The 14657-nt window shown below is 47.7% G+C and overlaps 3 protein-coding genes across 4 annotated transcripts; 1 reads left to right on the forward strand and 2 right to left on the reverse strand.

Annotated features, from left to right (window-relative positions):
- Positions 1-424: 424 nt before the first annotated feature.
- Positions 425-7330, reverse strand: LOC120956485 (probable cytochrome P450 9f2). 2 transcript variants are annotated; one of them, XM_049609097.1, is made up of 2 exons: positions 5607-7330; positions 425-821 (listed from the first exon to the last, which is right to left on the reverse strand). In XM_049609097.1, exons 1-2 carry the CDS (start codon positions 7194-7196, stop codon positions 681-683), a joined length of 1731 nt encoding a protein of 576 aa, XP_049465054.1. In that variant the 5' UTR covers positions 7197-7330; the 3' UTR covers positions 425-680. The 2 variants fall into 2 exon arrangements, with proteins under 2 accessions (XP_049465054.1, XP_040233909.2); XM_040377975.2 differs by lacking the exon at positions 5607-7330 and having other exon boundaries at positions 425-4063.
- On the reverse strand, positions 4165-10994 carry LOC120956487 (alpha-tocopherol transfer protein-like). The gene is made up of 6 exons (XM_040377977.2): positions 10557-10994; positions 8246-8340; positions 8004-8157; positions 4840-5144; positions 4606-4756; positions 4165-4531 (listed from the first exon to the last, which is right to left on the reverse strand). Exons 1-6 carry the CDS (start codon positions 10738-10740, stop codon positions 4494-4496), a joined length of 927 nt encoding a protein of 308 aa, XP_040233911.1. The 5' UTR covers positions 10741-10994; the 3' UTR covers positions 4165-4493.
- A 1231-nt stretch (positions 10995-12225) lies between these two features.
- LOC120959449 (clavesin-1-like) lies at positions 12226-13822 on the forward strand. The gene is made up of 6 exons (XM_040382835.2): positions 12226-12557; positions 12672-12766; positions 12836-12989; positions 13073-13377; positions 13459-13609; positions 13696-13822. Exons 1-6 carry the CDS (start codon positions 12377-12379, stop codon positions 13737-13739), a joined length of 930 nt encoding a protein of 309 aa, XP_040238769.2. The 5' UTR covers positions 12226-12376; the 3' UTR covers positions 13740-13822.
- The last annotated feature ends 835 nt before the right edge of the window (positions 13823-14657 follow it).

The following is a 14657-nucleotide window of genomic DNA, read 5'->3' on the forward strand; positions in this document are numbered from 1 at the left end:
TAGCTGACCAGATGTGCCGTTTTGAACAGGAAAGTCACGTATTTTTTCCGTTTTTCCGTCGTATAAGTGGCAATTCAAATCCTTGGTCGCAAAGTCCTAAAACCTCTTTTTGAACGAAATCATCTCTATTTCTCAATTGATTTCTTACCGATTTTAAATAACCATTCCCCTAGTCATCCAGTATTCTGACACCATTATCCATCATGTGTATGACCTCGGTCAAAATGAACGAAATCAAGGTGGGGAAAAGATGTTATGTGTGCGTGCCGTTTCGCATCGATAAAAGCGGTTCTATTTTTAGCTCTACAAACCACTCCAGTCTAACGCTACTATGGCTGTGCTTTATTTACGCATCACTTGGATGTATTCGTGCCGCTAGAACTCGCTGCTGGAACAGGTGATTATTATAATAAACGGGATAATGTTGGGTTTAAACGACCTTTATTCATCTCGCAAGCCGATTGTTGCTTACAGAATTTTGTACGTTAAAAAAGGAACATATAAAGCACGCTGATGACACTGTTTCTGAGACTTCGGGAGAAACACTCCATTTCCATCACAACCAGACTCACACATACACATTAGGCCATTCCTATCGCAATCGTTCCACATATCTTCCGGGTAATAATAAACGGTATGCTCGTTATCTTATCGCCCGTACCATAGCAAGGGCTCGCCGCCTAGCGTGGAACCAGGTTCATCCAGAAACCATGCTTCGCGTTCAACCCCGCCGACGTTTCATCCAGCACTATCGGAATGGTCAGTTTGCTGCCGGGTTGGATGATGAAATTCGACAGCATGTAAAACAGGAAGCACTTGGCCTGCATCAGCGCCAACCGGGAGCCGATACAGTTCCTCAACCCAGTCCCGAACGGCACGTACGCGTCCTGGTTGATGTTGTTCGGGTCGGCAAACCGCTCCGGATCAAACCGTAACGGATCGGGGAAAAACTTCTCATCCAGATGGAACGATTTCAGCGGGATCGACACATTGAGCCCCTTCTCGATCGTGACGCGCGTCCCGTCCGTGTTGGTGAACGTGTAGTCCTTGGTGCAGCGGCGATTGGTCAGACCGAATGGCGCCCACCGCCGCAGCGTCTCCGACACGACCATGTCGAGGTATTTCATCTTCTGCAAGATCTCGTACGTCGGCGTCGCACCATCAATCAACTCGTCGCGCGCACTATCAATCTCTGCCCGCAGCCGATCCTGAATGGGCGGATTGACAGCCAGCTCGTAGCTGGTGAAGCACAGCACCGTGGTCGTCGTCTCGATGCCACCGAAGAAGAACGATGCGGCCGCCGCCGTAATATCCACATCGTGCCACTGGAGCGTCTCGCCCGTGCCACCGCGCTGCTCCACCGTGTGCGTTTCGGCGGTCGAAAACCCGGCACTCTCGAGCGCATCGTCCTCCGTTTGCTCCGAGTTGAGCTCGTTCCGGCGGGCCTGCAGCAGCAGATGGATAAAGTCGGGCCGCTTGATGAGGTTCCTCTCGCGGTAGCGAATGTTGGTCGAGACGGCTTCCAGGTAGAACTCGTTCACATCCTTGTACAGTACGCCGAGCCGCAGGAACTTGAACAACCCCGGCAGGATCGTTGTCATTAGCAGCTTCAGCCCCGGCAGCCCGTCGATCTGCGCCAACCGTTTGCCCTTGAGGAAGAACTCGTTGTCGGGATCGGTCAGCGAGTCCACGTCCACGCCGAACGAGATGGAAGTCATCGCATCGTTGCCCAGCTTGGAGTACAGATCGCGCAGCTCCATCGCGAACGGTTTGCCGCGGGCAAACACCACCAGCCGCTTCATCGCATCGCCGGCACTCTTGGACAGTAGCACGAACATGTTGCGTATTTTGCTGCCGGTAAAGGCAGGGCTCAGACCGGACCGATGATGCCGCCAGCGGGCTCCGTTGGTGAAGAAGAGCGAGCGGGCCAGCAGTGGATCGTGCTCGAGCGACAGCTGCGTCACGTGGTCGGTAAAGTGGTCGAAATCTTTAATCGCCATCTCCTTGAACAGGGCGGGATCGTGCACCAGGTAGGCCGGTGTTCGGAGTGTAAACACGCCCGAGATGCGCGTGTTAGGGAACATGTGGTAGCCTTCTGAGGCCACATCGACGGCATGCTTTTCCTGGGTGAAGAACGACCACACTTGGCCGAAAAATGGGACCGGTTTCACGTACGGGATGTTACGCTTCTCGAAGTAATCGTACGTCGCGATGCTCCACCGGTAGAGCAGATACAGGGCGAGCGGCAACGCCCATAACAGAAACATTCTGGACCCAGAGACTTAGGTTTGAGCGGGCCTAGGGGCCGCCCCACACTACACGCACAAAAACCGGTGAGAACGAGAGCGCGCGCGCGCTCGTGCTCCCACTCGCGCCGGAAACAAACTCGCGACTGATCTTGTACGCGGCTGCCGGCAAAGGTCGCGGTTGTCGTCGCTGTTGTCGTCGTTCCCCGGTCTCGCGTCTTGTGTGTGCGCGAGCGCGCGCTTGCCTGAAACCACTACATTCGTGTTGGAGCAGATTGATCGAACCAACGAAAAAACAGGCAATTTTGGAAGCAGCGGGGAAAGAATCTGCTTGCAATTGCCGGCTGGCTATCGCCGTGTTGCGGTTGCCCACTCAGCCACAGGGCGATAGGAAGCTGTCGGGTGCAGTAATTGATCGTGTGCCCAATCTGGGGTAGGGGGTCGGAGGCACAAGAGGTGGTCGAATTGGTGGAACGAATTTGAAACGCTTTGAGCGGTGCGTTAGGTGGCAATGAGTGGCTGTTCTCGGGGGGTTTCGGGGAGGGCAGTGAGATTGTGCGACGCCACCATCCGGAACCATATGATCGAAGCAGGAGGAGGAGAAGGTCTGTATGATGTAACTGGTTGACGGGTGTAGTGGTGATGTTTGCAAGATAAGCAGCGCCAATGTTTGCAAGATTGACAAACACACCCAGTATGGTTTGGTGTTGATGATGCTTTTCGACGCTCAAGTCGCTTTTGCCGCTTTCGCGGTGTAGCTGCAAATGTGTGTGTTATGCCGGACAATATTCTAATGGTTGGGGCCAGAGAGGACGCTAAAATCGTGCCCCCAAAGTTGTAGTGGTAGAGCAAAACCCAGAATAGAAGAGCATTGTAGGGAAAAGATAGATTGGTTGCAATTTGTGGGGAATTTGGTTGCAGTTTCGGTTTAAACTGATTATTGTCGCTTATGTTTTCTCGTCTTTCTTGCTTTAACGATGCATTATAAGTTCCAAAACAGCTATTTCATGTTCCAAGTTAGCTGAAGAATGCTCTCATTGTGCACCTTCAATGATTCAAAACACTGCAACTGATAGTCGTAGCAGTAATAATTATTTTTGAGCACTATTCATGGTGATCTTAGTTATAAGTAGTTATAATCTGTATAGTTACAGTCTTAGTTATAACTCATTATTATGAACATAAGTAGTTGTAACTAAGCAATAGGGCTTGGAATACACAGTATGAACTGCGAAAAAGAGTCATTGACAGCACAAAACTAGCGAGAATTTAAATATTCATTACAGATTTTCCACGATTTATTGGTTGGATCCCACATTTTTTTGATTGCTTCCCAAAATGTTTTGGTGTGTTCCCACGAATTTGTGGCATTCCCCAGAATTTTTTTATTCAATTGTTTTGATATCCAATCGGACGATACTAATACATTATGAGAAAGAACCAAAAATCTATTGGATACGATGAATAAATCGTGAGACGAGCCCAAAGAATTATGGAAACCGACCAATAAATCGTGGGAAACCCTGTGAACACTTCAAGGACTTTACTGGGTATCTCTGGCAATTTCAATACTGCAAGCAGCAAATTCAAACCAAAAAGTTACATTTGAATTTTGGGAATTATGTGTCAAATACATTCCAATTAATCCTTCTTAAAGACTAGGGAAAGCTGCATTTTATGTGGTGTTTTAAAGGACCTTGAGTTTGTTAGTCAATCGAGCTTAGATGGAGTTCCTAAAGCTCTCCAATCCTGGGTAATCGAAAATTTACGTTAAAGACATTCAAATTCAGTCCTATATCCGTCAGCTCAGCTTTGTCTCTTAAACTCGTCTCTTTTATCCAGGCTACAGTTCAAGTTACTTTATAAGAAGGTCGATCTGTGAGTTCTTCTATTATTAAGAACCTCAAACAACATTCAATCCACCTTCCAACAGTCATTTTATTGGCATTTTGTCATTGACTTAGAATATTGCACTGCTATTAAAATGGCGCTTGGTCCACTGCACTCCTAACCGTCGTACTATCTTTACAAGAAAAAAAAAATACAAAAGATAAAACCCTCCCAACAAAATATTCCATTTACATTCCCTCCTTCAAAAGTGGGTCGCACTGGACGTGGTCCAATCGCAAAGTACCGGATTGTCATTCGATCGCTTGATATCACAATCTGAGTGCTCTTTGTTGTGCTTAATAACTAGTGTTTACTCGCTGGTCGTTTTCAAGAAATAATTTCTGGTATACGTTCACGTTAATCCTGTTTCTTAAGGTAACCGAAAGAGTTGGCAACTGAAAAAAATGGTGGAAAAAGAACGTTGAGCATCACAATAGCCAGAACAGTGCTGTTAGATGATTCCACTTACGTTCATATTCTTTGTGATAGAGCTCAAACATCTCCCCGAGCAGCATACCGTCCGTTTCGAGACACTCGAGTGTGCCGCCGTACTTGGGGCGCAGGCACTTCGCCTCGACATGCGACATCAGCGAGTTCCAGTCCTTCTGGTGGAAGAATAACTGCAAAAAGGCACCCACCATTCCGAAATCAGTTTAATAAAGATACAGCTCAGACACATCACTAGTGTCTCTTTTAGCCTTACCCGCTTGCGTAGCTTCTCCGAAAGGAATGGCTTGAAGATGGCAAACAGCATATTGAACAGATACGAGTTGTTCACGATGTGGACGGATTTGAGGCGCATCGCGGTACACTGCTGTATCCAGTCGAGTGCCATCGCCGCAAACTTGGGCGTAAACTGCATGATCTGTGACAGTGCCAGTCCTTCCATGTCCAGGATGACGACGGCACCGTTCAGCTGGGTGCGTGGCTCATACATACCCGCCTCCAGGGCGAGCTGGACCGCGCGGAACAGATCGGTCAGGGACACCTTGGACGGTTTCCATTTCTCTGTGGGCGTTGGAAGGAAGAGAACGCTTAGTACAATTTGAAAGTGTCATAAAAATAGCTTTCTCGGGGGAAGAAGACACACGGACAAGAAAGATAACACGCATTGGAGCTCGAGGTTCGAAATGAGGGCTTTATTTCAACCAAAGCTCTTGTTCACACGAATTTCACTGATTGACCAAAATAGGACTTACGCGTCCAAGATAGCACCAAAAACGGACATGGAATCAAATATCGCACAAATACACAGATATCTCTGCGTATCGTATTACTGCGTCGTTATCTTATCACAATCACGCTTGGTTAGCAAACGCTCGCTTACGCGCTGCGTGGTACCAAGTTCATCCAGAAGCCATGCTTCGCGTTCAACCCCGCCGACGTTTCATCGATCACAATGGGGATGGTCAGTTTTGTGTCGGGCTTGATGATGAAATTCGATAGCATGTAAAACAGAATACACTTCGCCTGCATCAGCGCCAACCGCGACCCGATACAGTTCCGCAGCCCGGTCCCGAACGGCACGTACGCATCCTGGTTGATGTTGTTCGGGTCGGCAAACCGCTCCGGATCAAACCGTAACGGATCGGGGTAGAACTTCTCATCCAGATGGAAGTACTTCAGCGGAATCGATATGTTCTGACCACGCTCGATCGTGACCTGCGACCCGTCCGTGTTGGTAAACGTGTAGTTCTTCGTGCACTTGCGATTAGTAAGCCCCAACGGTGTCCAGCGACGCAGCGCCTCGGACACGACCATGTCCAGATACTTCATCTTCTGCAGCACCTCGTACGTGGGTGTCCTGCCGTCCGCCAAACTCTCCCGCTGTTCGTCAATTTCCGCCCGCAGCCGATCCTGAATGTCCGGGTTTACGGCCAGCTCGTAGCTGGTGAAGCACAGCAGCGTCGTCGTCGTCTCGATGCCACCGAAGAAGAACGAAGCAGCCGCTCCGGCAATGTCGATATCAGTCCAGCTCATCTTCCCTTCGCCCATCTTCTGCTCAAGCGTGTGCTCTTTCACTGTTGAAAAGCCAGCATCCTGCAGCGCCTCGTCTTCGTGCTTCTCCGCACCAAGCGTGTTCTTGCGCGCCTGCAGCAACAAGTGAATAAAGTCCGGCCGGGTAATGCGATTCGTCTCGCGCAGCTGAATGTTTCGCGCCACCGCATCCGTATAGAACTCGTTCACATCTTTGTACATTCCGCTCAGCCGGAAGAAGTGAAACACCCGCGGGATGGTGGTGGCCATCAGAAACTTCAGCCCCGGCAGCCCGTCGATCTGCGCCAACCGTTTGCCCTTGAGGAAGAACTCGTTGTCGCGATCGGTCAGCGAATCTACCTCCACACCGAACGAGATCGACGTCATCACATCGTTGCCGAGGCGGGAGTACAGATCGCGCAGCTCCATTGTGAATGGTTTGCCGGCCGCAAACACCAATAAACGGCCCATCGCGTCACCGGCACTCTTGGACAGCAGACCGAACATACTGCGCATTTTGCTGCCGGTAAAGGCAGGGCTTAGGCCCGAACGATGCTGCCGCCAGTGCGCTCCGTTGGTGAAGAAGAGCGACCGCGCTAGGATGGGATCCGTTTCGATGCGGAAATCGGTCACGTGGTCGGTAAAGTGGTCGAAATCCTTAGTTGCCATCTGCTTGTAGAGCGTTGGATCGTGCACTAGGTAGGCCGGTGTTCGGAGTGTAAACACGCCCGAGATGCGCGTGTTCCGGAACATGTGGTAGCCTTCCGAGGCCACATCGACGGCGTGCCTTCCTTGGGTGAAGAATGACAACACTTGGCCGAAAAATGGGACCGGCTTCACGTACGGGACGTTACGCTTCTCGAAGTAATCGTACGTCGCGATGCTCCATTGATAGAACAGATACAGGGCGAGCGGCAACGCCCACAGGAGGAACATTTTGGAAAACACAAACGAAACCAAGTGGACAAGCTTCTTCGGGAACGAGTTGTTCGCGACTGACGCAACCGTGCCGAAAGAAGCGAGCAATAACAGTGCGAAAACGGTGCCGAAATTCCGCGCACCATCACACGTAAACATACGCATTAGAGTCGCCCAAACACTAATCCACAGCGGAATATGCGAGAACGCTTGTGTGTTGGGGTTTTGTTGGTGAGGCGAAGATAATGAATTATCTTCGCGTTTGGCACCAGATTGCGAGTGTGGTTGTGTGGCAGTGGCTTGAATGTTTGGATCTTGTTGGGAGAGCTCAAAATGAGTAAGCAAAAACTGGGGGCTTTGGCACTGCGGAATGATTTGCACGTTTTTTTGACCGTGTGCCCTTAGTATCAGGCTTGCTCCGAAGTTGGAAAGCAAGCGAGAATGTTGCATCATTTCCATGAGTTCAATAGTTGAAATGATATCCGGACTCAAAACTGCAAACAAATTGATGGAGCCACTTGCAACTACCAATTGTGCCCTACTGGGAACATCCGAGCGGCAAGCCTTACGCACTCATTGCTGTCCAATGTAAACTTCACACACCCACCTAAACTTCACGTTTTGCTACAAAAAGCTTTCAACGCTTCCGTAATACCGTATCCCAGTGCAAAACAGATAATCATCCCCAAACAGCAAACCGCACAGCAAGGTAAACAATCGCGGTTGATTATCACCCCGCGCGATCAAAGATCTTGTCTCCCCCATCGCTCGTTCTCATGTGAAGATAGCACGTACGATCATTTCCAATGATGAGTTGTGTGTATCAGTTCAAGGGCATCGTTAGAACGCTTAGCGGGAGCATCGAACTGACAGGTTTTCGTACTCGTATGTGAATGATTTGGTTTAAAAAACTTAATAAAAGCAACGGTTCGTTGCTTGCTGCTTGACAAAGTTGTTCGTTCGTATACTTACTGCCACACTCGAGCACCAAAATGCGGGAACCGTGCTGATCGCGCAGGGGCAGAAAGTGGACCAACCCTTCCGCGTACACATGCTTGACCGAGGCCGGGTATAGCTCGTCGCACAGGTCCGGGTGTTTGCTGCGGAAGCGATAGTAGCGTTTAATCTGCCGGTGGGAAGTGGTGTGGGAAAAAAACAATCAAATGATGTTAGTAGCTCAATATAAGGTAAGATGCCATCTTGCCATCACTTACCAGCTCGAATGCACTTTGTGCGTAGTATTTGCACGGTCGCAAAAACTTAATCATGAACGCATCATTATCCATCGGGACGTAGAGAGTCTTTTCCTCTGGAAAGAGAACAAAAACACATGATGATGTTATGAACAAACAGGTTTGTAGCAGCGAGAGGATAATTGGGGCCGGCTCCGTAGGGCTAGAATTAGAATCGCTCCAGTATTGGCACGGTTCGTGTTTTTCAGCTCAAAGTCCGGCCCGGTTTAATTACCCACTGCAGCGTGTTCTACAACATCCTCGGGGGAGGCCATCGTGAGACCGTGTCAAGTGCAGAGCACGCTCGATCGATCGTCAGTGTATGTCAATGGGGTTAGTAATTTTGTCTAGCTGGCGTGTGCTGTATTATTAGAACCTTTTTGTGCCCGTGTGTCGACTATAAGGACCTGTCGTTGATTCGATCCACAAGGAGGTTAAACGTATGCGTCAATCGGTTCGTTCTAGTGTGACACTCCGCTCGGAAACACACTTCCCCGGGTCAATGGAGATAGCAACTGATTATGAAAATTAAGAGCTCTAAGCGTGTGTAGGTGAAGCTGTGCACAGAAGCTTTGACCGGTTTGTGGGGGCAAACCTTCGCTGGCCTTAGTAGCGCTCAACACTGGCCAGTGCGCCTGTAATGATCGTAAAGATAATTGTAGTCGCAGTCGAGCCTCGCATAGATATTATTTATGCGACAGGATGGACAGCATGGAGTGGGATGGCATCAATTGGAAGTAAAACTGGTCACCCGCACACAGGTTCAAAGGTAGAAGGAATCCTCGGGCAAGCATTTTGAGCAATCGGAATACTAATCAAATACACTTAGACGTACGTTTTATGGTTCGAATAATTTAATGTAGAAAAAAACAGATACTTCAGAACAACAACGCCTGCCGGCAAGCAATCAGTCACCACGAAGCGAATGAAGGTAATTTACGATTATTATTTCACAGTCATCAAGACAACGAAAACAAAAGCAAAACTAACGACTCACGTTCTCGACCTGCTCTTACTATCTCCGCCTTCTCCACCTTCCATCTGTAAACAGCCGTCACGTTGACACACGCAACACGCAACGGAACGATCATCGAACGAATCGAAGCGTTTTGGAGAAGCTAAAGCCACATAAACAAACTCAAACCTCCATGCTGCAGGAAAGAAAGAGTACCTGACCGTGTAGCATGAGAAGCGAAATTTGGTTTCCCCAAGACGTCATTCCCAGGGCACACAAAACAACATCCGTTTCGCCCTTTCGGACGTCAGTCGGGCGTTTGAGAAGGGTTTTGTGGAATTTCGGAGGCACTGGTTGAGTGTCAATGTCCCTGCTTCGATACGCCTGTTGTGCCGATGATACAACGTGCAACAACACTGCAATCACCGTAACTGTGCCGACTCCTTAGCTGGCGATCGTTGGGCCGTCTGCCTTGAAAATAGACACAGAGACACATGCGGTTGGAGTTGGAGCAGCGGCAACGAAGGTGTGTTAGAAATAGTTCCGACGACTGTAACGACTAATTACACTCCACACTACGTGTCGAGTCGGGCGGCAGCGCGGCTCAAGTTCAAGTTCGCTGAGCTTCACGTTGAAGGTTTGCAACTTATGTGTAGCTTGATGTGTTGATCTTTTCCTGTCGAACAGGCTCGTAGTTGGCACATGGTTTATTGTTTCAGCTTGGTGTTTGAATAAGCTTTCTATTTCTTTTCAACATTTTGCAACCCAGTCTGGGTAATCTTTCCCCCCCAAAAAGCGCCCGCCAAACCGTTATGAAGAACCAGTTTCTAGTAACCTCATTTGAATATCACACGATCATACGATCGTAAAACAGAGTCAACAAAAGAGTCTCGGGGCGAGAGTGTGTTTTGGCAAACCGCCAAGGCTGGGCAGCGATCCGCGGAACCGAATATTCTCGTTCTTCTTCCGGCTGACAGCGGGATTCGTTCACCACGAAATTCCAGTTTGCGACGCTTGTTTGGGGAAGAAATTAAGCGAGCGAATTTGGAGTTTCCCCACTTTCGAACGAGTTCGAACGCCGGATATCACAACCTTGATTTTTCGGTTGGGGTTATTTTTTGTTATTACTCATAATGATCATAAAATTACTAGGAAGTGTAGCTGACCGTGAATTTTACTGTGTTTAGCTTCACCTGTTATCACACACACGCAAAGGGGATTGTTTTAGACGGTACCTGCCGTACAATTACGTCTCCTTCTATTGTCAATCGGCGCGCGATTGCCCTACACCCGCGGATTGACGCAGTCCGCAATTCTAATCACGCACGGTAACCGTACCTTGCAGCAGGGAGCGCAACTCCTGCAGCGACTGCTCCACCACGTCCGGCGTTTCGCGCAGCTCCCGGGCGGCCTTTTCCTTCGCCTTCGCGTCGGTGTACTCGTCCCCTTCCAGGGCGATCCGATAGCCGTCGCCGAGGTCGAGATAGGGGACGTTGTTGTCATCAAACTTTAGCGACGCCATGACCACGTGCACTTTTCTGAAGCTAGCGTCGTAAAGCGAGTGAAACTGTTGTTACGGCACACGCAAATGTCACTGCGAATGAACACAAACACGCACTGTTTGGCGAAGAGGATCGCGAGAGTATTCTTTCACTTCTAGCAGGCGCACATCGAAGAAGGCGCAACACGCGGCGGAGGTTGTTAGAATGTGGCGAGCAGGTGTGCTGCGCTCGCTTCTGATCACTCGGTGATTTCAACGGTGAAATGAGCCGAGCGACGAGCGTGCTGCTCCGTTTTGTTCGCGCGCAATGCAGGGCTACTCAGCAAGTATAGTGGGTGGAGTGAATAGAAAAGATGTTTCGAAAATTTAAAGTAATATTTTATGTTGAATTTTCTTTCATGGAATTGCTTTGATACATTCATTTCAATAGGAAAAAAATCTCTTTCAATTATCTACTGATTTTTGTTTGCATTTGAATAATTCACGATCCGGATATCATCACCAATCTTTTGTTGTAATATTTGGTTTGCTGGTTGTTTACTCTCAATACGTATATAACTACTTTTTTACTTGTTTCATTAGATACAGGGTTTCCCATCATTCCCGATTAAACCCACGTATTTTTGTAAAAGCTCCTCCAATTTATAGATTATTTCAGAAGAACAGTGCAGCAAAATCAATCAATCAATCGATTCAAAAGTATTTGTAAACCTGTATTCCTTCAGGGAACAGTTAAAAAATAAGAGAAAAAAAAAAATAAATGGGAAAATACCTGTTTTTGTAGGTGATTTTCAGTGGATTTTGGCTTGCAACCACAACGGACAATTTATTCTATAGGGATAAGGGTTTGCATGTAAGGAAAACAGAAGGGTACAGAACCACTACCTGCAAAGCTGTTCAATTAATAGGAACCTCTTCAAATAAAGTCTACCAAGAAGTTTTGTGAATTAGGCACTTTTCAAAAGATGTTTATCAAACAGACCATCACCTAAAAAAGTAGTATTTTCCTTCTTTTAGTAATAGTTCTATTTATTCGAGCAAATAACCCTGTACCATGTAAAAAGCTTTCAGACACCTTAATTGCGCTTTAAATTCGAAGAACGAAAGCTCCGATCGGTTGCTTGCACGCAACTTGTTTGCAATTAAAAGCAGCTTCCACGCAACTGACCACATCTGTGGAGTCTTTCTTCGTTTTTCTCCTTCCTTTCCAACGGGTGAAGCGAAACTCTCCAGTATCGCAATAAAAACATATATTTAGAAGCAATCAGAAAGCATTCCATACTATCGACACAACAGCATGTGGCTAATCAGTTCGCCTTGCAAATCAACGCCAATTGGAAATCAAACGTACAACAATAACGCTTACTCAGGAACGAATTTGATCCGAACCGGCTTCACTCACCCACCCCGCTGGGCAAAAACCGAACAACCGGCATGCCTGGAGTTGGAGTTTACTTCCCACTCTGTTTTCATATACACACACACTCCTGTATCTTGAGCTGTGTGCGTGTAAGCACCTCCAAAGCCAGAATGCCAGAACCGACTCCAAAACGTTCTTTTCGGACGTCTGCACTCTCCCGGACGGACGCGATCGGGCAGTGTTATTGTCTCTCCTTGCTTGGTGGTGGCGTTTTTTTTGGAAGAAATTCAGTACACAATGGCTCTACGTTACGATGAGCATAAGGTGCCGTTTGTTGACTTTGGAAATGGTGTAAAGTTGCAGTTTGATTATGAGGAGTTTACGGACGAACCATCGAAGGAGAAGGCAATGAACGAGCTGCGCGAAACGCCGGACGTGATGGAAGCGTCCATTCGGAAGCTGCGCGAACTAATTCAGCGTAAGTTTGGGATCGTTTCAAGGGCAGCATTGGTCATCGACCTGACGGGCGATCGTAACAGCTGATTGGTGGAAAATTGAACTCATTTGTGATGTGGTGTGTGTGTATTTTTAGAGGAAAAGCAGCTCGAACTACCAGTGGACGATGAGTCGTTTATGAAGCGATTTTTGCGACCGAAGAAATACTACCCCGAAAGTACACTCGAGATGGTGAGTGATGTGCTTGAGTTTTATATTGGTTCCACAACTTTATATATGTGTTTGGTGTGTCTTCGCTAGTTGAAAGCATTCTATCACATGAAGGCAAAGCATAACTTCATCTCCGACCGGCTGACAACGAAATCGATCCAGAACGCGCTGGACGACCGGGCGGTACAGATTCTCCCGAAGCGCGACCAGCACGGCCGTCGCATCCTGTACATGGAAATGGGAGGTGAGAACATGCCACAAGTCACACAACATAGCCTGCTAACCTCTGGTGCCTTGTGCAATTGCTTTTTTGCCGCTAATTCGCAGCTAAGTGGAACTGCACGAAGGTACCGTCGATGGAGGTGATCCGCTGCACCAACCTGCTGATGGAGATGGTCGGGCGCGAACCGGCCACCCAGCTGCACGGCATCGTGTTCGTGATCAACTTCGATCGGCTGTCCCTATCGCACATTAGCCAGTTTCCACCGAAGTTCGTCAAGACGGTCGTGGACCATGGGCAGAAGCACTCGCCCTACCGCATCAAGGGCATACACATTGTGAACAATGCGCGCATGTTTAACATCTTCTTCAAGATATTCAAACCATTCCTCGGGAAAAAGTGGAGCCAGCGGGTAAGCAGCGGGAGCGTTTGCAAATTTGCAGTTGATTGAATATTGATCGTATTTGTGTGTGTGTGCGTGGTTTACTTGCAGATATTCCTACACGGTGTCGACTTTGCATCACTGCACGATCACATCGCGCCGGACTGTTTGCCCTCGACTCTCGGTGGAACGTACGAGCTGCCGGCGTACGAGGGGGCCGTCATCGGACAGCTGTTGGACTGCTACAAGGAGAAGTTCGAGGGTAAGTAGTGCATTCATCAATGTGTGGAGGATGAATAGGAATTTGTTTGAGGATGAAATAATGCATTTTTTCGCCCCAATTTACAGAGGAGGAAAAATATGGTTACGTTTCGGAGGTGAAAGAGTCGTAAATAAAACAAGTCGCTAATGCAACAATCGTAAGTGAAACATCATGACATATTTTAAACCAGTTTTATCAAATGTAATGCCATGATTTACTAATCTTTCTTCATTTACTAAAATAAAAAAAATGAATAAAATCAATAATTGGTTGTGTGTACAGCTACAATTTCTTATCCGACAGAAGCAGCAGCATCCTTGGTGAAGATAGTTTTTTGATCAATTTGACAGTAATGTCGATCTCTTTCTCACTCTCGCCATACCCGATTTTTGCTGCATGTAATCGGGCTTTTTATCGGATTATAAGTAACAGGAGAGTATGCTTGCATGAAGGCTTCATAATGGCCGCAAATTAGACAGGGATGAGAAAGTGATCGATAGTGTAGGCTGGCTCCGATCGAGATGGATGCTTTACTCTTTCTAACCCATCCGCAGCATCCAGGAGAGCTTTTGATTCCGTCCTGTTTTTTCACATACAAGGCATCCATCGCTCTTATCAGCAGAGAGATAGCTCTGATTTCTTTCTCGCGACTGTGGTACCTAATCTCACTTGATTTTTATCACTCAGGGTGCTCGAGAGAGCGAGGGAGTGATTGCGATCGATTATCGTTGATCTCTCTTTAATCTTTTAAGCAACAAAAACAGCTGGTCTATTTGGACTAATGCATAGATCAATAGAGGAACGATAATCTAGGAGGAATGGCGAACGATTTATGTCGTTTCGGATTATTTAATTTGCTGGTCTGATATTGGGGCCCTTTGCGTTTTATGATCGTATGCTGAAATTTCAGCCTATCAGCTTTTTGCATTGTATAGCAGTTTTCGAGCAGCTATCTAAGTAGGTGTAAGATACAGGTGAGCTTATACCAAGATGTATGAATTTAAAAGGCTGATTTTTATCGCTTCTATTTCTGAATGAAGAATTTGCG

The sequence above is a fragment of the Anopheles coluzzii genome, chromosome 3 (genome assembly GCF_943734685.1).
Source record: "Anopheles coluzzii chromosome 3, AcolN3, whole genome shotgun sequence".
In the NCBI taxonomy this organism is placed as follows: Eukaryota; Metazoa; Arthropoda; class Insecta; order Diptera; family Culicidae; genus Anopheles; species Anopheles coluzzii.